Source organism: Labrus mixtus, chromosome 9, assembly GCF_963584025.1.
Source record: "Labrus mixtus chromosome 9, fLabMix1.1, whole genome shotgun sequence".
Taxonomy (NCBI): domain Eukaryota; kingdom Metazoa; phylum Chordata; class Actinopteri; order Labriformes; family Labridae; genus Labrus; species Labrus mixtus.
This window is the reverse complement of record NC_083620.1, coordinates 18596640-18624495: the sequence shown is the minus strand read 5'-3', so window position 1 is coordinate 18624495 and position 27856 is coordinate 18596640. Positions and strand designations below refer to the sequence as shown.

Genomic DNA, 27856 nt, shown 5'->3' with positions numbered 1-27856 from the left:
ACGTAGCCTTCTGTTTCCACATTATAACATACGTTATCATTGAATGACACAACTGTAGGAAAATAATATAAAGAGGTCCACAGTGGACCTGAGCTGCACTTGCCATTTAAATTCACTACACTTTAGACACAAACTGAATGACTGTGCTACCTGTTTTACTTACTGTCTTTTTTTTTTTATTTAAGCATTTTTTATTGTAGTTGTTTACCCTACTTTTAGAACTGATTTTATTCCTTACTAGATTTTTATGTGTCTATATGTTTTTTTTTTTTCAGTCACACTGCTTGGGGCTGAGGAAACTGCCTTGAAAATAAATAAATACAATTTTATGTATTCAGATACATGGAAAAACTGACAAATAAACACAATCTTGAATCTTCTATAATAAGTAGCCAACCGATTTTAAGTTATCAGGATGTCCAGATTAGATTGACCACTGCTTTAGGTTGGTCTTGATGCATTAAAAGCATGTCTGTCGACAATAATCAAATTTCGGGTGTTTTCCTGATGTGATGTAAGGTATTCACCAAGAGAACAACCTGCCCCTCCAGTTTCAGTAAAGAAGTGTGTGGAATGTGACTTATAGGTGGAGACATGTTAAGTTTAGCATGTAAGGAATTGATCTATAACAAAGCGGTACGAGATCCATAGGGTTGTTCCTGCCACAATAAAAATTTGTAATATGACTTGTCATACTGCAACAAAAAGTTTTTTGTTTTTTTATTTTTTATTTTGGTGCAAGTTTAGCCTGTACACTATTCTGCATTTGTCTTTTGTACTTTCATTTACAGGTAAAAGCAAAGGCACATTGTACATTTGCATGTAGATGTGATATAGAGTTATTTTTTTTCATTTGTGGATTTGCTACTCTGCAAGTTTCTCTTTGAGGCCCTTTCCTGTTAATTAAGAGGAAGTGAAAGTACCTCTAATCATTTTAGTCATGGTGATTGTCAGCTTATGGTAACATAAAGCTAGTTATAGCATATGGCCAAAAAGCTTGTATTCACAGATTTATTTTGCATATTTGTTTTCCCTTGATGGCCAGAATGTTTCACGCAACACTCAACTGGGCGTGCTCACTAGAGGCATCTTGTGTTTTTTTTTTTAACCAGGAAGAGGCAATGATGCATGCACTAGTTTTGTGACTGCCCTCCCCTTAACATCTAAAGGAGGATCTTGACAATCCGAGAGTAACTGTCAGCCAAACTGTTTCAGCCAAACAGCGTCACCCTGAAAACAAGAAGACAGAAAAAGATCCTCTGAGAATGGTAGGTACAGCTGATGCAATTGTTTGAAAGATTTTGCTTTATTTGATGAAATGTTCTGGATTTGATGGACTGTCATTCAAAGGTATATATTGTGTGTATAAATTGCTTATTTACAATTGTGACTTAAGTCTACCATCCCCCGTGCTCTACCAGACAGGAAACTACATTCTTGCATGTTGCGGCAAAAACATTTCCTGCCCTCAATATGTCAGAATAGTGTCATGAATGTTTAATGCATCCATGCAAGCTGGATAGAGACCTCAACATCTAAACAGAATGAGCAGACATCTACTACCCCCTCTACCCCCTTTGTTTCTATTTCTATTCTGTCGACCATTTCTATTGGCTTTATCAGAAGCAAAGATATATCAGGATATGTTATTCACATTTCCTAAAGTTTTTTAATAAATGCCATTTTGCAGTCAAGCTCTCTGGTCGTATGTGAGGTGGATGAAAGTCTGAAAGAGAAACTGGAAAAGTTCAGATTCCGAAAAGAGACGAACAATGCTGCCATACTAAGTAAGTATCACATAGCTTTAAGTCATAGTGACACATTTGTAACTTTATAAAGACACATTCATATCCAGCATATCAAAGAATGTAGCTCAGAAGAAAATCCTTCACATTTTGTCTTTCATAGTGAAAATAGACATGGTGAAACAGCTTGTTATCCTCGAGGAGGAGTATGAGGCAAGTCGAATGTTACCTTCCTTCATGTGTTTAGATTAATTCCGCTTTACAAGCCACTGAAACATAACTGTCTTTTAGGACATCTCACTGGATGAGTTGAGAGATGAACTTCCAGAGCGGCAACCCAGATATCCTGACTGAATGTCTTTATCAATGTAACAAGATCTGCAAATTCACTAAATGTATATTGACAAACTTATCCTCCGATGTTGTGCAAAGATGCCACGAGAAATGGCTTTCACTCTTGAAAAAGTTGACCTTCCTTGACAGTAGAGCACATTTATCGCCTACAGCTACAAGTATGTCCATGCAGATGGCAGAGTGTCTTACCCTCTTTGTTTCATATACTCCAGTCCAATGGGTAAGTAGATACAGATCAAACACAACAGTCATCAGCTATCTCATTATGTCATTGTATTGATATAAAATCATTCTTATGATGATCAACTATGTGGTCTTCAGTGGAATTGTTAAGGTGTGTTTGATTGCCAAATTGAAGAATAACTTGAGAAAATGTGATTAAACAGGATGTAAGCCAGAGCAGCAGATGATGTATGCAGGCAGCAAGAATCGGCTGGTCCAAGCTGCACAGCTCACCAAGGTAAAAGCCTCAAAATGTTAACCTCAAAAAAATGAACCAGTTCATCTTAACTCCTGTGCAATGATGAGGAATCATGTAAAGAATTTTATTTAAGATATTGATATTCTTCTTGTATGGAGACATGCCTTCAATGATACACGTAACAACTATTTGAATCTATGAAATATTCATCCATCAATCATAAGACTGACACTTGACAAGTATGTAATAGAGAAAGTCCTACTTACCATATTTCTCAAATTAACTGACAACCTGAAGCAGGTTCTTCATACATTTAAATGTGTCTATTGTTGTGATTCCTCTTCTTTAGAATGTATTAACCACCAGATTTGAAATTAAGGAGTGATTATCTCTAAGCTTGAGATGTCATGTTGTTTAGATTCTGACTTTGTCACCTTGTTTCACCCTAAAGGTCTTTGAAACGAGAAGTGCTGATGAGTTGTCAGAGGAGTGGCTCAAGAATCAGCTGTCATTTTTTCGCTGAGTCTCAATTTGAGAGCTCTCCATTACTTTCAGTCTTTCCCTTTTGTAACCTGGCTATTAAATAACATCCTGTGATAAACTCTGTAAAAATATATTTTTTTTGTTGTTGCATTGAACAGTAATTAACTGTAAGAAGTATTAGAATAGAGGTCGGACAGTCCAGCACATCTCAAGGTGATTGATGCTTTTACTTTGTGGTTCTTAACTTCATTACAAATAAAAGAAAATAAAAAAGCCTTTGACAAATGAGTTTCTTACAAAATGTCACCTTTTTATTAACAGGTCAATGCCGTGTTACCATGACACGTCAAAAACTGGGAGAACAAAGACATTTTTACATGATCTTGTACTGAATATGTGATAGACAAAAAACACAGGAATGGCGTACATATAGCTACCTGTGGGCAAGTGAAGTCTACAAATAAAAAACTGTGTTGAAGGGATCATCACGCATTAATAACGTATCTGATTTCATTTGCGTCGTCAAAAAACTACAGTCCAAGACTTGGATAATATCACGTTCAGCGTAGAGCCATACGTACACATGAGACAGGTGGCCATCACCTCGTCCAGATCCCTGACCTTATTCACTGTCACTAGCATCACTGGAATCTGAGCCTCTGTCGCTACCACTCCCACTCTGATTCCTCTCCGAGTGGTCGCTGCTGCGGTCGCTCCGTGCCGGAGATGCACTGCGACTCCTGCTGCCTCCCCTGTTTCCTCCATCGTCCTCGCTCCCGCTGCCCTCCCCCCCACTGCTCCTCGCTGAGTTCTTGGGCTCGTTGTCGTCGCTGTCGTCGTCGCTTCCGAAGATCTCTTCCTCGTCTCGCATTTCTCGGGTTCTCTCTCCGCCGCTCTCGCTTCCGCTGATGCTCTCCTTCCTCTTCCGCTTGGCCCTCTCCTCCTCGTCCTCCTCCTCTTCTCCCCTTTGCTCCTGTTCTTCATCTTCCCTCTCCGAGTCGCTGCCAGAGTTCTCAGCCTCGCTGCCGCTGCCTTTGTCTTTGTCGTCGCCTGAAGAAAACAATACAAAAGAAACGGAAAGGAAAAGATTAAATACTTTAGTTAGTACAAACGGTTAATGATTAAGTTGTAACTCTAGTGCGGACAACAGCAAAAAGTATTTCATGACAATTGCAGTGGTAGAGACAAACAAAAACTGACCGGAGTCTTGCATGTCCTTGTCCATGTCTTCCTCTTCATCTTCAGGCTCATGATTCTCCAACTGAGCTTTACGCGCATCCTGAAAAACACAATGAAAGATAATTAATCATCTGTAAATGACTTCTTTATCTAAGCCAATAGATAACAGTATAAGTGTTCAAGTCATTAGTTTGCATTAGTAAGGTCAAGTTGGAAAGCAATGCTATGTGTAGGTTCTGAAATAACACCCCGTCTTGAAAAACAAAAACAAAACAGTACCCTTCAGTTACATAAAAAACTGTAACTCTGAATAATTTAGTGTTTCCTTCTCCTTTAAAGCAACAGTACCGTCCAAAAGTCAAACAAACAAACAAATAAAGTGCTCCGTAAACTAGTGTTGTAGCACTCCAAATCGGCTGTCTCGACTACAACACTACAGTAAACATATAAAAAGTGGAAGGAAACCGTTCACTCACCTGGGCTTCAAGTTCTTTCTCATTCATATCTCTGTGCTTACACACCAACACTGCGTTTGTGGTGGACTGTGCTCCAGCTTTGGCTCTCCTCTTGCTCAGACGCACTCTTAAAAAAAAGGACAAAACAAAAGCTTGTAAGAGTAAGAAGCCGAACAGACCTCTGATTTAAGTCCTACATATCAGGGTGGCACTGCAGTTAGTTCGGTGAATAACATATTTATGTAATACTTTTTTTTTTTTACAGATCTACAGATAAATCAAAACACACAAGCCTCCTTTCTTAACAACAACGTACCTCGTCTCGAGCTCATTGTAGTAAACACCATCTCCATCTCTGAAGATGAAGAAGTAGTTCTCTTCGTAACCCTTGCTGGCTTTGTTTTTGACGTTCCAGTTGTACTCCCTGGCTATCTTGTAATCATACCTGAAACACAGGGCGGGGAAAAAAAACAATATTTACTTCTTGGTACATAATTTGAAATAGGAAAAGCAAATAAACACCTTGATTCCTAAAAACAAGACAAAAAAGGGCAGGTCTTCTTCAATATAAATGTATCACTCACAGATCTTCAGGCATGTAGTCCATCCCCTCATCACAGTCCCTCTTGCGCTTGCGAATGGTGTCTTCATTTGGCAGGAAGTAGGCCACAAACTGGTTTCCTTCCTCATCCATCATACCCCTGTATTGAAGAGACAGCAAACATACTGACAATCAGCATTCATGCTAAATGTTACTTTTGAAACACAAACTCTCCACCACATTCATTTTGAAAATACCTGATCATGGCCTGAGACATCATTTCCACTCCTGCTGGTGCTGACTGGTCCTTAGGTGCAGGATCAGAATCAAAGATGACCTGAGCGCATGGGTTGATCCACATCTGGGGAGAGAGAAAGAGTATTCAATATCAAGCCTCTAAGAATTGAATATCTGAATCCATGGAGTGCCTGTTTTTATCCAGTTAACGTGACAAGAACAGCTTTGAACAGATTGTTTTGCTGTTGCATATAATTACGCTTTATTTTATTGTCATCGTTTCCCCTCCCTGTGCATCTCAGACCACGATGAGTCCGACTATAAAAATAGGTAAACCATGTGAAGTTACAACTCACCTTGAAGTCAGGGAACACAGGAAGTACCTCCACTGGGGTAACTCTTGGTTTACTGTAGTGCTGTGCAATCTGGAGGACAAAAAAAAACAAAGACATTCTTTAAATCACTTATACACACAGTAATCAAGACTACATGCACATTATAACCTAATATGTCAATTTGCATCTCACAGCTGACTATAACAGTCCTCTACTGCAAAGAGCAGTTACAGCATGACAGGAGGTTTTATTTAACCCCAGTGTTCACAGTTATTTTGCCCCATTCACCAAAAAACTGGAGCTGCAAAGTCTAATGTCTAGCAAACAACAAGCGTTCGGTTTTATTCTTCACCCACCGATTTCTGTGCATCCTCGAATGTCTTCTCAATCGCAGAGATCTGGCTGTCTCTGTCCTTGTAGATTTCTTCTTCAGTAAACTGTTGTTTGACAGATACGCCGATCCTGAACACAAAAATGCTCGAGGTTATTCATGCAAACACAAAAACAAACAAACAATTTACCTTAACTCTAAATGCATCCCTGTTCTTCACCCACATACAACCATAAGCTTCTCTTCCATTAGGTCATTTCAATGCCAACAACTTTTGCATACTTACTTGACCTCCACTTTCTCGTTGGAAACGCCATATCTGTTAAACTCTGTGGAAATATATTCTGTCTTTCTCATCCACGGGACAACTTTGGCATGCTGCTGTGACCTTAAACGGAAAAAAGGAATGTTAAAACTAACACTCTCCAGATAAATCTAAAACAAATTAAGGCTCTCTATCGAGTAGGCATACCTCTTTGAACTGGATGGAGCCTGGATGTCCTCTTCCAACAGCTTTTCATCAGCAGGATCCAACAGAACTGACAATTGAAAAGATTGGTTCAGTGTACTCAAAGAGATTTGATCACACATACTAGCATCTTATTAAATAAACACTAGTAAGTAACATGTAACAACGAAATACTTACTGTTAGGGTCAATGCGATATGTGTCTGGGTTGATGAGATCAATGGTCACCCCGAGGTCTGGTTCAGTCAGGAGCTCATGCTTGTGCTGCTTCTCAAGAGAAGTGGCTTTATACTGTACAAACCTGCCACACAAGAAAACTAACGTAAAAGCTGTGTCTTGTGTTTGTCAGTGCGCGTTCTGTGGACAGAGATCGGATGTTTACCTGTGCTGGTCGAATGGATATGTGATGAATTTGGGGTCGAAGGGGATGTCAGGCAGGCTGTTGCAGTACTTCACCCTGCAGACCACTCCTGACCTGTCCAGAAAAATAAGAGGAAAACGCACGTTCAGGTTTCAAGTGTTTCAAAAAGGGCACAAACCAGTTAACACAGTAATAGTAAAAACAGTCGAAATAGTGCTGAATCTTACCTTTCCGGAACAGTTCTGTGTGAGGACTGACGACTGGAAGGGAAACAAAAATACATCTATGAGCATCTCTTCTGTTGAGCTTAATAACACCGAAGGATGTTTTTATAATAACTCAAACTGAGGATCACTAAAAGAATTAAACTATTTGTATACCACATCTTTATTCTAATTGTGTAAAAAAAAAAAAAAAACAGAGGGAGATGTAACACCTGTCCTATCATAGACAGAACCTGTAGTTTACCGTGCTGAATGCATACCTCAACTAGTCTTTGAAATATATTTACATAGGATTTTATGTTTTGAAACTATCGTAAAGAGGGGTAAGATATTGCCACAAATGAGAAAGTCAAGCTGTCGATTGAAAACTCAAAAGTCAACTCTCCTCGAAAAAGCTCTGCTACACGAATGCATTCAGACGGGCTGATGTTTTCTGGACATCAAAACATTTGCTTTCTGTATCACTGTTCGCCACATGATTGGCGTCTACTTGGCATGAACGTGAACTATTTCTTTATTCAAAGGGTGATTGAGACTGAATAATAATGTAAATATACGCTAATACTTAGCATTGAGGTTGGTGAAAGTGAACACACACCAGGCTGTTGAACTCGTTAAAGCATTTTTGAACTTACCTGTGTCCGTCTTCTCGCTGAGCTTGAGTCTGAATCGTTGGAGCCATGTTATTACACACTGCTCACAACTCAAAGCAAAGTTCAATATTTGTACAAATATCCAACGCAGATACGTCGGTTTACAAACAAAACACTTCCCCCCCTGGTTAAACAATGAACAGCTATCAAGTCTTATTTATAACGTTAACTGCATTTTTTTTTTTGTTTTAACCCGGTAGGACAGGAGGACACCGGTAGTTGTTTGGAGATTCATATATGGTGAGGCTTTGCTGCATGGTGTGCGCCCTCTAGCGTCCTGGCATATGAAGTACACATTGCGGCATGTTAATACAAAATGTATTTCACTTCTTTTGCCTCAGCTGCACAAAAAAAAAAAAGGGGACCAAAAATACGCTCGTTTGCTTCAAAAGGAAATCCTTTAATAGACAGAGAATAATACAAAAATATCTGCCAAATCAATAATCTCAAAGGCTTGAACATAATATAGTTCCTATTTTACAGTATAGTTTTACTTTCATGTCATTTACTGGATATAAATTCAATATATTGTTAACAGAGCGGATTAATTCATTTTTATGTCTTCAGACATATTATCACGTCTCCTAAATTTCTTCTTTCACTGTCAGGTCCACTTCCAGGCCTTCCTATATTTTCGTCAGTAGATGGCGCTTTTGCATTTGCCATGATGACGTTTTAGTTATCATGCGATCTTGGTGTGGATCATCATAAGTACAAAAACTACATCTCTGGCAGAATCCATCAGCCCGCAAAGGAGACCATATATATATGAAATCCATGACAAAGAAAAGGAAGTGTTAGTACATCGATGAACTTTAATGCTTTACTGGTGTTGTACATGTGATCAGCTTGTCTACATTAGGTGAGGGTGAAGTATGGACTCCAGAAGCAGAGCATGAATTCATAATCATCTAGCTACTTTGTTAAAAAAAAAAATATCAAAACCAAAGTACATGTCTCCAACACCTCAAATATTCAATATTTAGCTCACTGTTAATGGTTGTTGAATCAAACATACACCAAAACTTCCTTTCATCTTTAAAAACATTCATACGCCAACCATCCAACAGATTTCCTTCAATCTGATATCTGACACAATATGTTGCTGCAGACAGAAGCAGCTGTAGTTGCATAGAACGGCAGTATGACCAAAACGCCAACTCTGTGAAAATCTAGACTAGAGTTTAAAGAAACAATGAAGCACTAAGCTCGTCTTTTTCTAAGCCGTGCTTTTTTACTGGTACTGGCTTTGCTAAACGATACTGTGGTGGCTGTCACGCACATTAAATACGGAGGCTCTACCTCTTAGCTCAGTCTTCATACATGCAGCAACTCTCCACTGCCTATAATTACAAGTGGGTCTACTTTTACACAAGATAACAAGGACGAAGCACAACCATGTGCTAGTCAGTTAGTGCAGGGTGGAAACAAACAGCTACTGCTTTTTCATTATGGTCTTCAGTCACATTACTGCAACAGCCGTCCATTTGAGAGTCCATTCAGCCCCGGCTATAAATCTCTCTCCATCTCAGGTCTCCACCTCTGTCTGCATTTGTGAATCGACTCTGTGGAAAGAGAAATGTTAAACTTTCCACACTAGCACACAGTTTGTATTTAAAGTGATTGAATTCATTTAATCATGGTCTTGCCTGCTTAACATGTAAATCATCTGCCCAGGATCATCTGAAAATACCCTGTAACATTGAAAGAGTGATACGGTTAAAAATGTAATATTCACTAACCTGGGAAACAAGTACTGATAACACTACTTCCGTATTGTACATGAACCATTAAGCTTTGAGTGTTTTTCAATCTAATGATTCAGAAAGGGCATGACGCCCAGAGTGTCTAAGTTTGGGTTCTTTGAAAAAACAAAACAGACATTTGCCTTGTACATATTGCTAACTGAAGGATGGATAATAATTGCCCTCATCTGCAATGTGTAAGGCGTGGAGGCAGAATGGTTGGACAAAGCCCCTGATCCATCATCAGAGGTAGTAACAGAGACCTAAACAGGGGCGAGACGGTGGCAATGTGTAACGTCACAGCTTGCAGGATGAACAGCGCTGTGCGGGAGTTTAAACTCTCGCCGTGTGTTTACACGTCGTGCCTCAGCCTCTTGAGCTTTCACAACGCTGTAATGCAGTTCATGACGACACTGTGAAAAGGGTTATAGTTTTAACTTAAAATGCATGTCATTCATACTGTAGATCTGGTACTTTCCCCTCAAAGCAAGTTTGACTCATTCTGTCTCCTTTTGAGTTATCCCCGGATTTGAGCCTAACAGTCACAATCCAGCATATCCTGGATAACCAGCATCACACAGCTGTCAAATTGTTCAGTTATGTGTGACACTGAATTTAATAAAGCAAGATACAATGTAAGCAAGAAGAAGTCTAATAAAACCACAGCGAGAAGGAAAAACACAAAGTAGATGGGAGTTACTTCATATTGTGTCTTTAGAATAGTCAGAGAACATTTTAGAAACTATTTTAAATTTAAGATTCACATGTAAAAAAAAAAAAGTGAACAGTGGAAACTTCTTACCCGTCTCCCCAGTGGTAAAATGCCCTGTCCTGGTAAAACATGGACAGAAACAGCCAAACACTTATTGTCTCCACCCAGAAGATAACAAACAGGAACCATAGTGACGACAGCAGGACTTCACACAACATCCTGGAGAAGTGTCAGGTCACCAGACACAAAGTGGGATAAAGGTTTTTAGAATACAATGTTTACTGTTACAGTATCCCAAGATATATTGATAGAGAAAATACTGCTTGCATTTTTTCACTTTACAATATCTGGCGAAAATAAAATGCATCAAATGTCTCACAAATGTTCTTAATTAATGAAAGGTAGCATTTTATGTGGAAAACAATGTGCACAATAAGTACGCTACATAGCTGACGTTACTTTGGATCACAACAACAACAACAACAAAAAGTATTAATACTTCATTGTTAGACTGTCCACTTACCTAATTTCGTTAAGAAGGCATTCCTTTGCCCAGGCTGACCAGCAAACGTTTACCTTTGTTTACAATGCACGTCACATCTCACGTTGCTTGCACTTCTTCTTCTTCTTTTGGTTTTAGTGGCAGCTGGCGTCAAAGAAGTCCCATCACTGCCATCTGCTGGATTTAAGTACATCTTTACATTCTTAATCCTCTTCAACAGACCGCGTTCAGATAATTAAATAGGCATCTTCGGCCTCTCCCTCTTTCACCACAGCACAGTCCAAAATACTTTTTTTTTAAATCATTCCTTGCGAGTCCAGCTCTCTCCATTTCTGACATCATGTTCTGTCTTTGAGGTTGTTTTTTTGTACTTTCTCTTCTGTCGCCACTTTCTGGTTTGATCGGTTCAGTCCAGTCGTGGTGGTGGTGCTGGGGGACTAGAGGGAAGGGCCACAGGTATTTTCCTTTTAGACAGTGCTTAATAACACAATGTTTTTAAAATCAGGTGAGATGATACTCTACTCTTTTAGTGTAAAAAAGACAGAACAAGTATTGAGGGTAACTGTCCAATTTCATGTATATATTTTTCCCATCACATTAAAACATGTAATGGTCTGGCTCCTAGCTACATAACAGAATGTTTGACCCCTTATGAGGTAGCCCTCAGTCATATATTATCTAGTGGGGCCCTTCTGGTTGTTTCAAAGTCAATGCTTTAATCTAAATGAGATTGTGCTTTTGCCACCAGGGCCCATTGGCACTGAACATCTGTTTGAGAAGATAACACATGCAGGATCACTGACATCTTAGAACGCCTTTTTCATAGACACGATACTTTTATGTGTTGTTGTTATTGTCTTTAACTCATCTCTAACTTTTAGATTTTTAGTTTCTGCCTATGACTTTTATTTTTTATTGATTGTTTGTTTGACTTTTTCCTCCATTTATTTTGACTGCTTTTTCATTGTTTTTACCCTTTCTTCTTTCTTGTCCCTTGGTCCTGGGCATGGCCATGTAGTGTGGATTCTTCAGTCGCCTGTAGAGTTTGTCATTTGCCTGGTAGCACTTCATCGACTCCTATTTTATAACATTTATACAAGACTGAAGTTATTATTTAAGTATTGCTGCGATAACCTCCACTTAATCTAAAATTAAACCCATTTTCAGGGTGTAAAACAAAGATTTAGGATTTATTTTCTTCGTTGGATAGGTCAGTGGATAGAGTAGGAAATCAGGAGAGAGAGTGGGGAATGACATGCAGGAAAGGAACCACAGGCCGGACTTGAACCCGGGTCACCCACTCTGAGGACTATAGCCTCAATACATGTGGAACAACTTAACCGCAAGGCCGTCTGCGCACCTAAAACGTTTTTTGAAGCTTTTCATAGGTCACAAGAGTTATGAATAGGGGTTATTATTATTATGGGGCCCACAGTAGTATCTTTTTATTGGGCCAATACTTCTTTTGTCATGCCTTTGTCTTGGGTCTTCAGTCACACCATTTCACCATTACTCAGGAAGTAGCATCAATAAAATACCATTTATGGCATCCAGTGCTGTAATGCATGGCACGTGAGCAACCTCAATGAAACAGGAAGTATAGAAAAAATACATGAGACAAGTTATACTAAAATTACTTTATTACAGCTGATTTCTGTTCAATGTCCCTCTGCCAACACAATGGTAAATATAATACAAACAAAATAATAAATTTGATCCTATTCTTATTCTGTTTTATGAGTCTTTATACACAATTTAAATCCACTTTTAGTACTTGACCATCTTTTGTGTAGTATCTTCATAATCTCTCTGACATTCAATAACAACTTCCACCATCTATACAGTTTAATACAGGTTATGAGTCGTAGTGGTAATGTGCCAAAGAAGAATACTGACATCTTCAAAGAAATGCAATCTCTTTTCATTAATTGCCTGTCATCCCATCCTCTTTTCAAGACTTTCTTTTTGTTTTTTTCTTTGGACACTAGACCAGAACCAACTTTGATTTTAGTTGTCTTACATGTCATGCCACCAGCCCCTATGATAGGAAAATGAGACAACGCAGTGGTATCTGGGCTTGGCAACTCGGGTATGGCACAGTGTTTGACCATAGAACTTAGAACCTTTTTCTGTTGCCTATTCGTTTTCAGTTTCCCCACATGTTTTCAGTCAGAAGAACACAATTTTGAACAAACGTAAAATTGAAAAATAAAATCAAACCCAGGTTGGTTGAATGGTTTCCTGACTGACAATGATTGACAAAATTATCGGGACTCCCTCACTCACACAACACTGACATTAAAGTGAACAAGAATGGCGCATACAAACTAAAGGTTGGCATGTACGTGAGGTTCGATTGGCCTAACATTCAAACTCTTGGCTGTGGCTTTTGACTAAAGGTCTGATCATTATAAATACATTCCCATTTTCTTACCAAATAACAAATCAGACAAGAAATGAGGACTATAACCTGCTCCGTAACAGTCGCAGGAACAAGTCACTTGGCATTAAAAGAGATTTTGGGGAACGAACCATGTCACTTGATATAATGCAGAAATTTAGGTAGGATACATACATGTGGAAGTTCAAATCCCACCTAGTTAAGAAAAAGACCCCAGCATTCTTGTGTCCTCACATGTGATAGGAACATATCACAGTATGACAGTATTACTCAGAGAGAGCCAGCATGTGAAAAGTTGGCTCTGAATCAGAGTAGCGGGGCGGGGGAGGCAAAATGTCAAACGGGTGCAGCGATGGGAGAACAAACTCTGCAGTGATGACGCCGAGATGAGATCGCTGCCTGAATAAATAAGTGGCATTTAAAGAAGATGACAGCAAATCCATGCATATGAGGCATTCTGTCTGTGCACACAAACCAAGAATATCTTCCAATGAGCTATGTCCAGACAACTCAGCGGCTCTTTCACTTGGAGAGCAAAATGTTTGGCTAATATCAGTGTGGTCTGTCAGTTAAATAAAGTTAGTTTTTAGAAATTATTTTCTTAAAAAGTGAGTTTAGTCTTTAAATGTTTTCTTTAATAAAATATACACATATGAACATTTAACTCCAGCTTTGTGATTCAGGGGAGTTTCTCCGGATCATTTTACATGAAGGCCTTTTTCGACAAAGTGTTTACATTTTTCTGTAGGGAAATGGAAAGTTGAACTGAGAAGCGGTTGAAAGGGCACAGAGTTCCCCGATGATATTTGAAATAAAACCAGAGAAAAAGAGAGAAGAGAAACAGATATTATTAGAGGTGCTGTTTAAAGGATGAAACGACTACCTACGTGCTTCTACATTAATTTTTGTATTTGGCTGTTCTCACAGAGTTTGTGTTAACAACATTTTAAATGAACATGCCTATGCTACAATAGCATACATTCAGTCACCCTGATTCTTTGCTTCTGTTGAGATGTTGTAACATTTCTATGCACCCTTTTATTGTAGTGTTAGTTAACTGGGCCCCAAAATTGTTTTTAACAGTGTTGTAGGTATGTTAGTAGTGCCAAGCCTGCTGTCATGGTCATGAGGATAACGTTAACCTTTCTGCCTGCACATAATGGATTCTCTTCTCAGTTAACTCTTTGACCTCAGCACCCTTGCAACCTCAATTCAGTGACAATTCAGAAGTAACACTTACAGCGGAATACTTCCTCTCACATTCTGTATGTAGACATGCACTAGGTTCTTGTCTGTACTTGGGGGGGAAAATTGCTCCTTAAATAAATCACAGCACAGTTAGTTTGACTACTCAAATTAACTACAGGCGTACCGACAAAACACTCATCCACCAGGAGTTCTGTGAAAAAACTGACACATATCTAGCTGTATAAAGTGCTTTTAAAAAGGCAGCAGTTTTAAAAAGGCACTAATAAAAACCAACAGATCAATGCTAGGATTGTTTTTGAAGGCAAATAGTCTCTCCTCATATTGCCCCTTGTGAATGTGTACACTTACATTCTCTGTAACGCAGGGGTTCACCCCTAGTGTACCGCCGCTCTGAAGACCCTAAAAATATAGTAACTCATATATACAAGTAACTTTCTATTTCTTAACATGTATAAGACTTGACCTAAAACTTACTGCAAACAGTGAATAGAGCTATTTGAGAGAAGTATTTGGGTCCTCTGGAAGTACAAGCACAGAATGGACTGAACCATTCTGTGACCAAAGATGCACTGTCACTGATTATAAACTGATAAAAATCTTAAAATTTAAACTATAACATCTGAGCAAGATTTCTATCATGAAAGGTTAAAAGGCACAGTAGTAGTGTTGTAGGATAAGCCTTAATCACTTAGGATGATTTTATTTGGCTATTCATTTTGTGAAGTCTCATTTTGGCTGATGTCCGGTGGGAAATCAGGTGAAATAGGATGGCTGGTTAAAAGTTGGCGTCAAGTTTATCACTATGACCATTACAGCAGGCTGGTATCACAACAGCAAAGCAACTTTTGATAGGCCTGCTGCAATCAAACCATCAACCAGTGTATAACTGATGATGAATCAGCTGAGTTAAAGGAAGGGGGGCTAAATAAAATCACTTTCCTGTGATTGTTTGATACCACATTGCTTAAAGGACATAGTGAACACATGTCAAAGGCTGTTTAACAAGTGTTTGATGTGCAAATGAGAGCAATGGCTGCAAATAGCACAAAACATGTAGGTTTTAAAATTCCATGGGAGCGCTGTAAATAAAAATCAATGGGAGTATTGTATGTTGACACTCAAATTGCTCATGTAACATGAATTTAAGGATCTGCATGTGTGCCGATAAACTGCCGTGAGGGCGGGCTGCGTCTTTTCCAGCCCTTTTGACCTGAGCAAAATATTTTTGATCACACATCCACATCTGTACATGGGAGAAACTGAGGCGCAGGGAGTGACAACGCAGCAGAGCCCAGCGCCATCACTCTGTTCTGCTGTGTTTCTTGGATTCTACATCTCCCCGCTCAAGCTCCAGGGCGAGCAGGAGATCTATGTGTAGGAAAGATGTGACCCGTTGGATATTTGAGAGGTGACACTGGTACTCCTGCTCATGCTCTGCTCACTGCGCCCTCCTGAGGGTGTCCTCCCCATCGCCTGGGGGCTGTTCTGTGCACCTGCACTGCTTCGGGATACGAGGGCTGCTGCTGATGGGTGGCCCCACGGTGATGGAGCCCCACCTCCCTGCATGCCCTGCCCCCAGCCTTGCTGCATAGCGGCCCCTCCTGGACTGGAGTGATAGTGGTGATGGCCACCTTGATGGCTTGCACCTGACCCCCCGCTGCCCCAGTGTGGCCCTTGAGAGCTCCCTGATGGGTGTAGTTGCTGATGGTGACTCCAGTTTCCTGGAGCACCGGTAAAGCTATTGCTGAGCCCCTCTGAGGAGATATTCGATAGCACCATGTTGCTGAAACCCAGGCGCATACTCTCTGAGTCAAAAGCCTCCACTTCTCGGGCTTGACGCTCCAGCAGGCTCCGGATTCGCTCCAAGCGTTCGTTCTGCAGCGAGAGCATCTCCTCCTCAATCTAAATAAGTACAGAAGAATTTGTAAATAAAAATGTTCATACTTGCCTCAAAGTGCATTTTTTGAAAACACAAATCACAATTTAGCAGGCCTAATAAACCAGAACTATTGAAACCTGAGAAATTCATCTAGGCATTTAAACTGCACCCTATAAATTGTGCAAATGCTTATGGAGTCAGGCTACTGTAAAAGAATATTAAGGCTGACCTTTTGTTCCAGCAGGGCCCTTCGGATCGACACCCTCTGCTCCAGGTCCTTCTTCTCGCGTTCATGCTGGGCATCCGTCTGCATCTTGATCTTGCTCTGGTAGGCGTTCAGAAGCTCAAGCTCCTGCTGTAGCTGCATTCGTAAGGCTTGGCACTGAGACTCCTGAGTCTCATCCAGACGTAGCTAAGGAGATAGAAAAACAACAAGTATAACTGATTTGAACATATCAATCTAGTGGAGCTACTGTTGTCTTACATTAAACTCTACAGGATTCTACACTCTTGCCATTGCCAGACTCACCGCCTGAGTGGAAAGCATCTCGTTGATGGAGTGGTCATACTGCTCTGCCAGGATGGCCAGTTTGCGGTGCTGCTCCTGCTTCAGCCGTTTAAGGACTGCCTTGTGCTCTGACTTTGGTGTGGTCTCCAACAGATGGTTTCTCAGTGCTTTGTACTGCCGGGTCTGGATCTTACATGTGTCCTGGAATTGCTTCTTGATCTGTAGCTCTTTGGACTATGTTGTAGAGAAAATTATGTAACAAAGCAATCTTTATATTCACAGCAAGAGAAACGTGAGCTTCTTTTCTTCTATGTTTTAACAGTTTATTTAGCGAAGGTGGTTTAAAAACTGCCTCGTCTTAAGTCTGATACATTTTTTTAAAAACTTAAACACATTAGCACTGCAATAAGAATATGATCTGAATATTCAATATACATGCATGTACATAAACTGAGTTCTCACCTTGAGGCTCTTGGGTTGCTGGCGAACCTCCATCACATGCTTGCGCCTCAGTTCCCTCTCTCTCCTCTTATTGTACTCCTGCTGGTTGGTGAGCTCCGTCTGGTGCTGCAGGCGGGTCAGCTCAGCCCTCGTCCTTTGGATGGTATTGAGCTGGCGGAACTCCAACTCCTGCATGGACTCATGGTGCCGGAGAAGCATGGCGTGTTCCAAATCCTTCTGGGTCTGACGCTTGTTTAGCTCCTGTGAATGTGCAAATGGAGGGACAAAGAAATGAGATGAGATTGTGAGGCAATTCATTAATTAATTAATAACTCAATTCTAGATTTTTTTCTTCCTATTTGTAACATTTTAGACAGCAGTACAGTAAAGGAGAAAGACTAGTGAGCTGACCTCTCGCACCAAGTCCTGCTCAATATTATGGCGAGCGATCAAAATCCGCCGCTTGAACCTGCGGCACTCCAGGTCCAGATACTGCCTCTGTCTACGCTGTAAGTTGGCCTCTTCCTCTGCTTGGAAGTGTTGGAAGTTCTCCTTCTGCTTTGCCAACCACTCCTGCTTCTCTTTTTTGGGTGTCGACTGGTTTTCATTCAACTCCTGAATCCGAAGACAAATTAGAGGTCAATAACTGAACAGACCAGATGGCACATACAGTGAGTAAAGTGGAAAGTTTTGGGGAACCGTCTTACCTCTTTGAGTTGTTCCTTACGAAGTTTGTACTCTCGTTTCTGGGATTCCAGGAAGCTGTTGAGTTCTTTCTTCTGCTGACTCTGAATATGTTGTTGGAACTTCTTTTCATCATTGCTAAAAGTTTTTGCCTAATGGAGAAAAAAAGTTAATCAAAGTCAGTACGCACGTCACTTAAAAAAGCAACAAGATATCTCATGTGAACGTTTAAGGTGTAAGCATACATCTTTCTCCATGGACGCCTGATGCTTCTTTATCAGTTTCTCCATCTCCTGGGCAAAGCTATTCCTCTGGTTCTCAAGCTCCTTGTCCAGACGGAGTCTGTGCTCATCCATCTCAGCCTTCAGCTTGTTTTCCAGAGCCATCAGCTGTTTCTGGTGCTGCCGCCTCATGCGCTTGTAGCCCAATATCTGTTCCCTTAACTCAGAATCCTGCTCGTGCTCTTTAATCTGCCGAGTGAGCTGAAAGATACGAGACAAAGATCTTTTTATTGTTGCAATGGAAGGAAAACGTTTTTGAGAGAACAGGAAAATGTGTCAGGCAGAAATCCAGAAATTAAGGATTCATTATTAAAGACATTTCTAAGAACATTAAAGATTAGATCAGAATCATAGCTCTGCTTTTGACTACATATAAAGTTACACATTTTTAGCCTCAAAGCCAAAATCGACCCATGGATGTGGAAAATTCAGCAGGATTCCAACACGAGCTGTTGTCTTGGTTAGACAGAAGTCATTTTGCTATCTTCATATTTGATCTGTAAATACAAAATCTGTTTAATTACCACTGAGGCGGTACGAATAGTAGCAAAGTGCTCGCGGTTCCGTTTAGGCCGTGGAGTTTGTGCAGGCTGTGACTGGGGCTCTGTTGGCCTGGTGTTAGACTCTGACTCTTCATTGTATGCCTCTTCCTCCTGAAAGATAGAAACGATTCAGAGAATGTGTAATCAACATAACAAGATACTACAGTCAATCAAATTATTTCTTGTACCGTATTTAAAACACAATAATTATACAAGACTGGAACCTGAGCTTCTTACTGGTTTCAGGTGAATGACGGAGCTGTTGGACATAACTGTGTGGTCTCCCTCCATGTCCACCTCACTCTTGTCGTCTCCGGCATCTGTCAAGCTGTTGACCGAACTGCTCTGCGAACTGGCACTGATTGACATACTGGGTATGGACTGGTTGCTCCCCACGCTGTTCACTGTACCCGTCCTACTCACACTGTGCTCGGGCTCCTGAAAGAAAAAAAAAACACACATGCAGTAAGCAGCATGATTACCACAGCTCCCTCTTTAATAACATAAGATAATGAATAAACATAAAATACTGACTAAACTGGAGTTGATAGAAATTGAATAATAGAGAAATTAAAGCCGTCACAAAACAGACCTCCTCTTCATCTTGTGCCTCGGTTGTGGGTCCATTGTGGGCTTCCTGAAACAAGATCTTCTTCATTTTGCGATACTGCAGATTGTCCAGTTCCCGTACTGCATCCTTTGTCCGACTTATGAGGTCGATTAGAACCGATTCTGGTCGCTCACGTTGGACAAATGCATGCTGGAGGAGCAACACAGAAGAGACCTCTTGCATTAAAACCCTGGATTCTGACTTGAGTTTTAGGGATTACCCATAAAGCATTATACAAGTATTTGATTGCCTTTTTAAAGTCATTCTCACCTGTAAGAGCTCCTCAGAGTTCGGCCTATCCTGGGGGAATTTCTGAAGGCAAGAATCTACAAAGTTTCGGAAATATTCCGTCCTAAATTTTTAATGGGAGATAAAAGTATGTTATTTATTATTTCAGCAGCTCAGGTTTTGAAAAAACAAGAAAAAAAAAACAATGAAAAAGGCTCATATGATTAAAATGCTACTCACCATTCACTAGACTGCAGCATGGGGCTTTCATTCTGTGCTATATGGTATAAGGCACTCATTGCATTCATGTTGAAAAGTGGAGGTTTCCTCTCAGCTACACGTTGAGTAAGAGGAGTCACATGTTGCAGGAAAATCACACCAGGAAAGAAAAATACAACATTATTCAGTTATCCATTGCCTAAATAAAGTCAGACTATTGAGATGTTGGTAAACGTTTAAAAATAGATGGATGTGACCTTACCTAATTCAATGCAGGTTATTCCCAAAGACCAAATGTCCACCTTCCCGTCATACTGACCCTCATCCATAGCTAAAATTACTTCTGGGGCCATCCTAGAAACACAAATTCAGGACAATTGCAATATTGAAATAGAAATTCAACCAAAGTTCGCGAAGAACTCTGTGTTAGCTAAACATTTGCTGTATCTTACCAATATGGAGTCCCAACAAAGGAGTTGGCAGGACAGGCGATAGACGCAGAACCAAAATCGGCTAGCTTGACCTGCCCTGGCTCCGTCAGCAAGACGTTTCCAGCCTTGATATCTCTGTCAAACCCAGAGGAGGATATTGTTACAGCACCGCACAAGAAGACAAAAACGCCCGAGAGCAGAAACACCAGCAGCTCCTCAACACTTCAAACACTCACCTATGAATCAAGTTGTGGGAGTGAAGATAAGCCAAGCCTTGGAGAGCACCATGGGTAATTGCAGCTATTTCAACCTCTTGCAAGGGTTTCTTGTGAACTGGAGCGGAGACATTTGACAACAGTGATGTAAATAAAGACAAAAAGTGGCAAGAAGGCTAGCCTCTCTGCTCGTACTCAAGCATGATAAATACTTTGGGTGTGCATCACTCCTTGACAAGATACGATTCGATTCTCTTGGGATTTGATTCAGGGGCGATTTATTAAATTACATGGGGTTCGGTGCGATTCGGTTTGATACTATTCGATTCAATGATGATTGAATCCAAAGTAAAAAAAATTGCCAATGTGTCAGTTAAAAAAAACATGTCCTTTGGCTTATTTTTTTCTAGAGACAAGAGAATAGGCTTATTGTACAAACACATTCTATGACCTGTTCTTTTATGTGAAGGTTTTTTCACACACATGAAGTCTCTCACTTTGACATGTAGTTCAGGGGAGGAAATACGTTGTTACCCACACAGCACTAGACTAAAATGTAATAACGATGTCACAAGAGACAACAACTCCCAACTACACAGTCGGTGTGTAAACTTAAGCATTACAACAGGCTATAGATCATGTGACTTCTGAAAGTTGTGACCGGAGAAAGTGTTTATTCAGATCGGCTTTGGCTACTGCTTGATAATGTTAGTATCCTAACCACATGATTCAAGGTTGCCATTGCAACAGGTGAGATTTGTCTTTCTGTCTATGTATTTAATCACTTGTCAACAAAGGGTACGGACGGGCAGACTTTTGGAAAGTTTCTCTTCCTTCATATCAAGTCCACATGACTTGATTTCTGAGGTATAGAACTGTAAATATCTGTGAGGGGTGTGGACATCGTTGTCGTTGTGAGGTAACTAACGCTAATTCCCCAACTTCCCATTATCTGGTGAGGAGTAAAAGGTTAAACACAAAGTCTTGTGAGATCAAAAGCACAAACACAGTTTGTAGAATAGGAAGCAAAACTTGATTACAAGTTAAGAATGTTTTCAACTCAACTCACCTTCTAACAAATCAGAGGCGGATCCCAGACAATACTCCATTACCAGCTGCAGTGGAATAAAAAGGGCAGTGTGTTAACTTTAGTCCCCTCGATATTTTTCTATCAGTGCATTTCAGTTGTTAGCATCATCACTCATGTAAAAGCTCACCCAGGCTGTGTGCTCTCGCAGGTAGCATCCTTTGTACTCTATACTGTTGGGGTGTTGTATTCTCTGCAGGAATTTCACCTCCTTGATTATGTCTTGCCATTTCTGTAAGAATAGTAAAAAAAACAAAATCTGGACTGAAACAACAAGCAATACAACATTCAAGAATACAGATTATAACAGTTTCCCTTCTGACATTATAGGGATTTGTAAAAGCTAACATACCTCTGTTGACTGCTTTCCGCTGTAAGACATCTTCTTGATGGCCACCACCTCATTTGTCCGCACATCCCGTGCCTGAAGAGTAAGCACATTACATATTGTTGTCTTTATAATCTATACTTCAAAATTGTAATGATGATTTAAAGTCCCTGTGAAACTGAACATCGAGAGTGTCTAACTGCTGGGTAATGACGCATTGCCAACTGAAATGGGATCTAACCAATCAAAAGATAGAATGCAGGACATAACGTTGGGATGAATTTGATTGGTGCTTTTTAATTGGTTAAAAAGTGAGTAAAAACCCCTGAGTGATGAGTGATGAGTGATTTAGTGACTAAAGCTGCAAGTTTTTTTGAAATACTCAATTTATATGTTTTTTCTGTTTAACTTTCCCGTGAAACTTTAAGACTGTACTTTTTGCATAATAAACTCAACATCACTGTAAGATATTTTAGCCTAAACCATTATGACATCATAATCTGTATTAGAGAATCAACTACATGATCCTTGTGAGAATTCACATGGAGCGACATGTTGACTCAATGTAGCTGTTCGGGGGAAGTAGCATTACATAACAACAACAAATAGCTTATACCCTGTAAGCTGACTGACAGAAACACGGTATTCTACAAAGTCTCAGAGAATAATATCCACTTTACAATTCTACAATTCAATTCACTTAGCAGACACTTTGTGAATTGAATTTACAGAGACAGTAACAGGGCGCTATTACAAAAATGTGTACTCATAAACTTAGCTAGGTTTAGTTTTACAGCTCTGACGGTATACAGACCTTTACCAGGTCTGTATGCTTCCTTTATGTCTTCGAGCCTCACTAATATGAAATAGGATGAATAGGGTTTTGGTACTAACAGAATATGACCCTGATCTTGGACCAGAACCTGACATTTGGAAATACTCACAAAATATACAGCACCGAAGCTGCCATGTCCGATCTCACGCAGGTCTGCAAAGAGCTTTTCTGGGTCCTCCTTGAAGAACAGATCAGCAACTTCGGGGTCCTTCAGGCTCCCCGCCCGACTGCTGTTGGGCATAATGGGGAGCAAGGGGGCAATGCCGCTGCCGCCCGGGACTATCTGGGTCTGCGACAGCGACTGGATAGCCCCCACCGATGGCTCATCTGCAGGACAGTGGTCTCATATGTGGTCAGAGCTAGAAAAGTAGAAAGAACAACAAGAATGAGTTGACTGAAAAACAAACAAGCAGCAGAGTGATACAGCCTAATGTAATCATGTGTCTCCAGTTTAAATTATATCACACTTAGTGCTTAGAAACGTTGATTTGAGATGAGACTCCTTTACAATGATAATATTATGCTGTAACATGAATTGCGCTGTATGTTACAGTAAGAGACAATTGTTAGGTGAAGCATCCTTCAGCACCAACAAAGCCCATTAACTTACGCTATGCAAACCATGAACTACACCATGATCTAAGGTGCACATGTGGAGAATGGTCAGTAGGAAAACCTGCAGTAACAAGACATAAGTCTCCTGTTTCCATAGTAACAGCAACCCCGGTAAGGAAATCAGTGGGCTGTGTCCTGACAACCTCCCCTAACACCTTCAGTGACTGGTATTGTGAACGGACAGATGTTGGGAGGAAACAAAGAACTGTGCAGCTGACAATCACCAGCTCGAACAAGAAAGAGAAGCAATAACTCGCTGTTTCACCGAGACAGATGTCTGAACTGTAACAAAGCGTTCCAGTGATTGGACTACTTGTTAAACCTGTATTAGGTAAACACACATATCAAACATACCAAACATTGTCCATAAAACCTTCCTGCGAGTAATCAAAGAGTTCGTTAACCCCCCCACCAAGAAAAAAACCCCAACCTTTCCAGATAATCAATAGTGTATCTTTCGAAAAACAATGTCCTGCAACCAGGATAATCCAACAATCTTTCTGAAACAGTTAAAACAGTTTTCTTCCGTAATTTAAAAATACTGACAGTGCGGGAGGGTGTGTGGATTAACCTTACCTCCGAAGCTCAATATGTTAAACCTACATGTGTATGACAGGAAACCACAAGTGATATTATCTTTTATTTTCTAAATTTGAGGAAAACTCATCCTTGTAAATCACAGACATAACTCCCATGTCCTGTAAAAACTTTAGAATTTTTGCTTCCTATTAAAATGTGTTTTATACGGCTTTCCGCAGTAGGACAGATGTACACTGTCAAAGACCACTGAAGGAAATTTTACTGAGTCCATGCTGCTCAGATGATCAGCTGCAAACAGATGCAGAGCTGACGCTAGAGTCACAAGACTTCTTTCCCAGCCTGGGAGATACAGCCCCCAGTTCAAGCAGACATCTTTTGTCTCACGACAACACTGAACAACTCACTCTTCCACACAGATGCAACCACTGCGCTGAAATAAAGCCTCATTACCATGTGGGACTGTGCCTCTTTATTGCCATTGTCCCTTACTACATTGTTGCTCATGAATGAGCCTTGTTGTCATATCTCATGATGGCATTTTCAACCAAGGACACGTGATCACAAAAGTGAGTGATGATAACTGATACCTCCATAAAACACCCTTGCCTTCTGACTAACACAGACTCACACATGCACAAGAATGCAGCAGGACAGGACAACAAAAGCTGGAGGGCTGGAATTCCCGATGTATGTCCTCACTGCGCTGCATTTCTCAGCATTTCCTGTTCGCAGAGCTATAGGGAGGTAGGAAGGGGCCCTGGTGACTGGTGATTATCTGTCTGCCTTGTCTTCACATCGATGGCATGTATTCAGACATGCGTTCTAGACAGTGAAACACACATTTTAAAACTTCCCTATCAATAAGAAAATGTTACTTTATATGAGTAAGTATACATTTTTATGTAGTAGTAATTTTGATCTGTCAAGCCATGCAATCATCATAACAAAATCCCATTATAACAGTATCAACTAGTAGTGAACCCTTTGTTTTAACCATCCCTATCCAAGAACAACATTTTAAAAAACTGTTATCTATCAGCCAATGGAAGTTTATCAACAGGCCTTCATTATATTGCATACCTGAAGAAATGAGGGTATCACCTGGAAGTAAAATTCTGAAAATGGTTTTTAAATGTGTAAGCCATTAATGACACAACCGAAGTCTGACGTATAATATCAAAACGATTAAAAAAAATGTAGATGAGTAAAACTCGCAGCCCAGCTTCACATGATTAAATCCTAAATTAACTAATTGAGGCAACGCTTCAGTAATGTTGCAACACGAGTGGGATTAGAGAAAGGACTTTGGTGGGATGACTTCACCAAAGCTATTTCAGCTGTCACATAAACAGTAAGACCCAACAACACTCCTAAGCGCAAACAAATCAGAGCTTTGAGGAGCTTTGAGCTAACCAGCGTTGACTGTAAAAAAAAAAATTAGCTGAACACTCAACTTCACGTTAGCTCAGCCCAAGTTACGTGTCATAAAATAAAACAATGTAAGCGACATTTACAGCGTGTGGATTAAGCTGTCAGAGGAACACCTGTACGTAATTAATGGAATGGACATACTTTAAGAGGGATTGGTCAATAAATAGCTCAAATAGCAGGCTAAACCTCTGTGATGTTTGCTAAGTTAGCTTAGCTCAGTTAGCTGAAACTCACCCTCTCTTGACAGGCCAGGTTTCAGCACTCTGTCGTGTAATTCAAAACACTTTGGGATAATACGAGTATTCTTCCTGTTTCATCCCAGGCGCGGTCATTTACTACACTAAATACTCGTTGTTCCTAACGTTGTCAGTCGATAATAACGTACAGATTCAGTGAAATAAGTTAAAAATCCCCACCCTCGAAGTATCTGGGGTGCCAGATAGTCGTATCCCACTCCCAGGCAGCTCCAAAGATGGCTGCCGAGCGCTCCACCGCCGCCTCCCTTCGTGGAAATACGTTGGGCAGGAATATGAAGGGAAGTTCAAACACCTCCTTTACAACCAAGCAAAACAAGCCGTGTTATTATCCACGACGTCGATGGAAAACTAGAGATTCAAGCTAAAACACTGGCATGTTAACAATCTCCGCTGGTTTTTTCGCTGGCTGTGACTCTCTCTCTCCGACTGTCCGTCTTCCTTCGACACACAAACAGCAGTTCCGCCCTGCCTGCTGGAGCTGCAGTAAACTCTCCCTGACCCAAAAACATCCACAGGCAGACACAGAATTTAAAAAAAAGACCTGTAGTATATCGAGACTTCTCAAATCATACAAAAGTTGTGGAATAGTATCTTATCTATAGATACATACTGTACATTCTACATATTTTTTATTATATTATTATACTAGTCTATATTATATAACATTTCATTATATTACACTATATTGTTCATATTGCACTATATTATATTATATTATATAACTGCACATTACTGTGGTACAACACTGCCTCTCTTCTCTGCTGTCTTACATTACTTGCTGCTATTTATCATACCAAGTCACTTTAATCATCACTTGTCACTTTATCTTGTCATTCTCTGAATTCTCAATTCCCCCCAGTTAACTTCATCATTCATTTTTGTACTGTATATACCCCCTGTTTTTATTTTTATTTTTATTTTTATTTATCTTATCTATTCTGTTTAATGTGTATTTTTGAGCTTTCTTGTCTGTGCTGCTGTAACGCCCTCTGGGGATCAATAAAGTACTATCCTATCCTATCCTTATCATGTTTTTTCATAGGCAACTTATTTTGAATTGAATGAATAAAAACAAGGAATATACTTTTTTTTGGAATATGCAAACTTTCAACAGTTTTCATTTTGGTTCATTTTAAAGAATAAATATGATGTTGACAATAGAATGGAAGAACTTTAAAATTTTAAGTGTTTATAATGAATGACATACTGGTTTGATTATGAAATTCTTATTCATGAGCAGCAATTGACTCTGCTGTAGACATCAGTTTTTCTACTCTTCCTCAGCAAAGATGTCTGTTAGTACATTTTGATGCCCTGCCCTTAAAGAACAAATTTCAAAACCCTGAGACACATTTACAAGATAATACTTGAATGGTCCCTTATCCAGCAGTACACTGAAACAGTGTATGCCTTCCCCTGGGGTTCCTCTGCAGGCTGGTTACCAAAAGTCCAAATGAAGAACGCATCTCAAGGTTTTCCACTGTAGGCCTACTACTGAGGAATTCAAACACACATTAATGCTTTGTTATCGTTAAATTGGCACATTAAAAACACATTACATAGCTTAAAGCAATGTATTTTAAGAAAGGAAAATATTATATTTTGCTTTTTAATTTTTTGTATAGTTAACGATAATGGGAAACATAAATACTCACTTCTTCAAATACTGGATTTCCAGGGGTTGCTGCTTGCATGGTACTTACATCATACCTTAAGAATCTTTCATCAGTAGACCAAGAGTATGCATTTCTCCCCTCAGGCAGCAAAATATAGTCAGCTATTGTTTACCAATGCTCTATTTACATTTGATAGGTTTGTGCATGATGTAACAGCTAAAGAGACCCCTATAGCTTCTCATCCATGTTCAAACTCTCTCCCTCTCTCTGACAGTTGCTATCTGCATGATAAGACCTTTTACAAAGGCAACAAATGGAAAACTCTACTCAAGTTGACTGTGAGAGGGCTTTTGGACCATGGTGAAGGAGGCTGTGTTACTGACATGCTTCCTCTTCAGAGGGTGCCACATGTGACCAATTGCTGCATGTGTTGCACAACTTGATGCAGAAGAGAGAAGATCCATGAGGTAGCAATAGTAAATTTGGCTACATGGACCCTTGTTAATGTCATTGTTGAAAGCAGTCAATACAAGACTTTAACTGTAAACCAAATAGTGTACCCCTAGTTTAAAAATCCAAAAATTGAATTAAACACAACCTATTTATTGTTTTACAGAAAAATACATGTTATGAAGCTTATATTAAATGGTGGTCATTCATGTTAAGCAACAGAAACATGTTTTTACACTTGAAGCATAAATAAATGTAACCTTTGTTTTAATAAATAGAACAGAAACTCTTAGGTGTCAGAGC

The 27856-nt window shown here is 39.9% G+C and overlaps 3 protein-coding genes and 1 long non-coding RNA gene across 6 annotated transcripts; 1 reads left to right on the top strand and 3 right to left on the bottom strand.

Annotated features, from left to right (window-relative positions):
• Positions 1-1111: 1111 nt before the first annotated feature.
• gmfg (glia maturation factor, gamma) lies at positions 1112-3291 on the top strand. 2 transcript variants are annotated; one of them, XM_061046661.1, is made up of 7 exons: positions 1112-1268; positions 1691-1787; positions 1909-1958; positions 2037-2086; positions 2237-2319; positions 2486-2559; positions 2972-3291. In XM_061046661.1, exons 1-7 carry the CDS (start codon positions 1266-1268, stop codon positions 3041-3043), a joined length of 429 nt encoding a protein of 142 aa, XP_060902644.1. In that variant the 5' UTR covers positions 1112-1265; the 3' UTR covers positions 3044-3291. The 2 variants fall into 2 exon arrangements, 1 of the variants encoding a protein (XP_060902644.1); XR_009674181.1 differs by lacking the exons at positions 1112-1268; positions 1691-1787; positions 1909-1958 and having other exon boundaries at positions 2031-2101; positions 2252-2319.
• A 1-nt stretch (position 3292) lies between these two features.
• paf1 (PAF1 homolog, Paf1/RNA polymerase II complex component) lies at positions 3293-7995 on the bottom strand. The gene is made up of 14 exons (XM_061046660.1): positions 7770-7995; positions 7138-7170; positions 6932-7024; positions 6729-6850; positions 6554-6620; positions 6368-6469; positions 6107-6212; positions 5772-5840; positions 5436-5539; positions 5222-5338; positions 4954-5082; positions 4659-4764; positions 4204-4282; positions 3293-4053 (listed from the first exon to the last, which is right to left on the bottom strand). Exons 1-14 carry the CDS (start codon positions 7814-7816, stop codon positions 3626-3628), a joined length of 1602 nt encoding a protein of 533 aa, XP_060902643.1. The 5' UTR covers positions 7817-7995; the 3' UTR covers positions 3293-3625.
• Positions 7996-9433: 1438 nt separating this feature from the next.
• Positions 9434-10814, bottom strand: LOC132980498 (uncharacterized). Its single transcript, XR_009674182.1, has 3 exons — positions 10768-10814; positions 10335-10463; positions 9434-9481 (listed from the first exon to the last, which is right to left on the bottom strand). It is a non-coding gene; the product is annotated as an uncharacterized LOC132980498 (long non-coding RNA).
• Positions 10815-14179: 3365 nt separating this feature from the next.
• On the bottom strand, positions 14180-25932 carry taok1a (TAO kinase 1a). Of its 2 annotated transcripts, none has more exons than XM_061046658.1 (20): positions 25647-25932; positions 22754-23003; positions 21834-21905; positions 21612-21713; positions 21464-21509; positions 20416-20512; positions 20201-20314; positions 20011-20102; positions 19770-19863; positions 19572-19653; positions 19284-19451; positions 18929-19129; positions 18674-18802; positions 18114-18350; positions 17892-18020; positions 17596-17799; positions 17206-17445; positions 16765-16977; positions 16465-16647; positions 14180-16258 (listed from the first exon to the last, which is right to left on the bottom strand). In XM_061046658.1, the coding sequence occupies exons 2-20, from the start codon at positions 22883-22885 to the stop codon at positions 15725-15727; spliced, it is 3069 nt and encodes a 1022-aa protein (XP_060902641.1). In that variant the 5' UTR covers positions 22886-23003; positions 25647-25932; the 3' UTR covers positions 14180-15724. The 2 variants fall into 2 exon arrangements, with proteins under 2 accessions (XP_060902641.1, XP_060902642.1); XM_061046659.1 differs by lacking the exon at positions 25647-25932 and adding an exon at positions 25465-25637.
• Positions 25933-27856: the final 1924 nt, after the last annotated feature.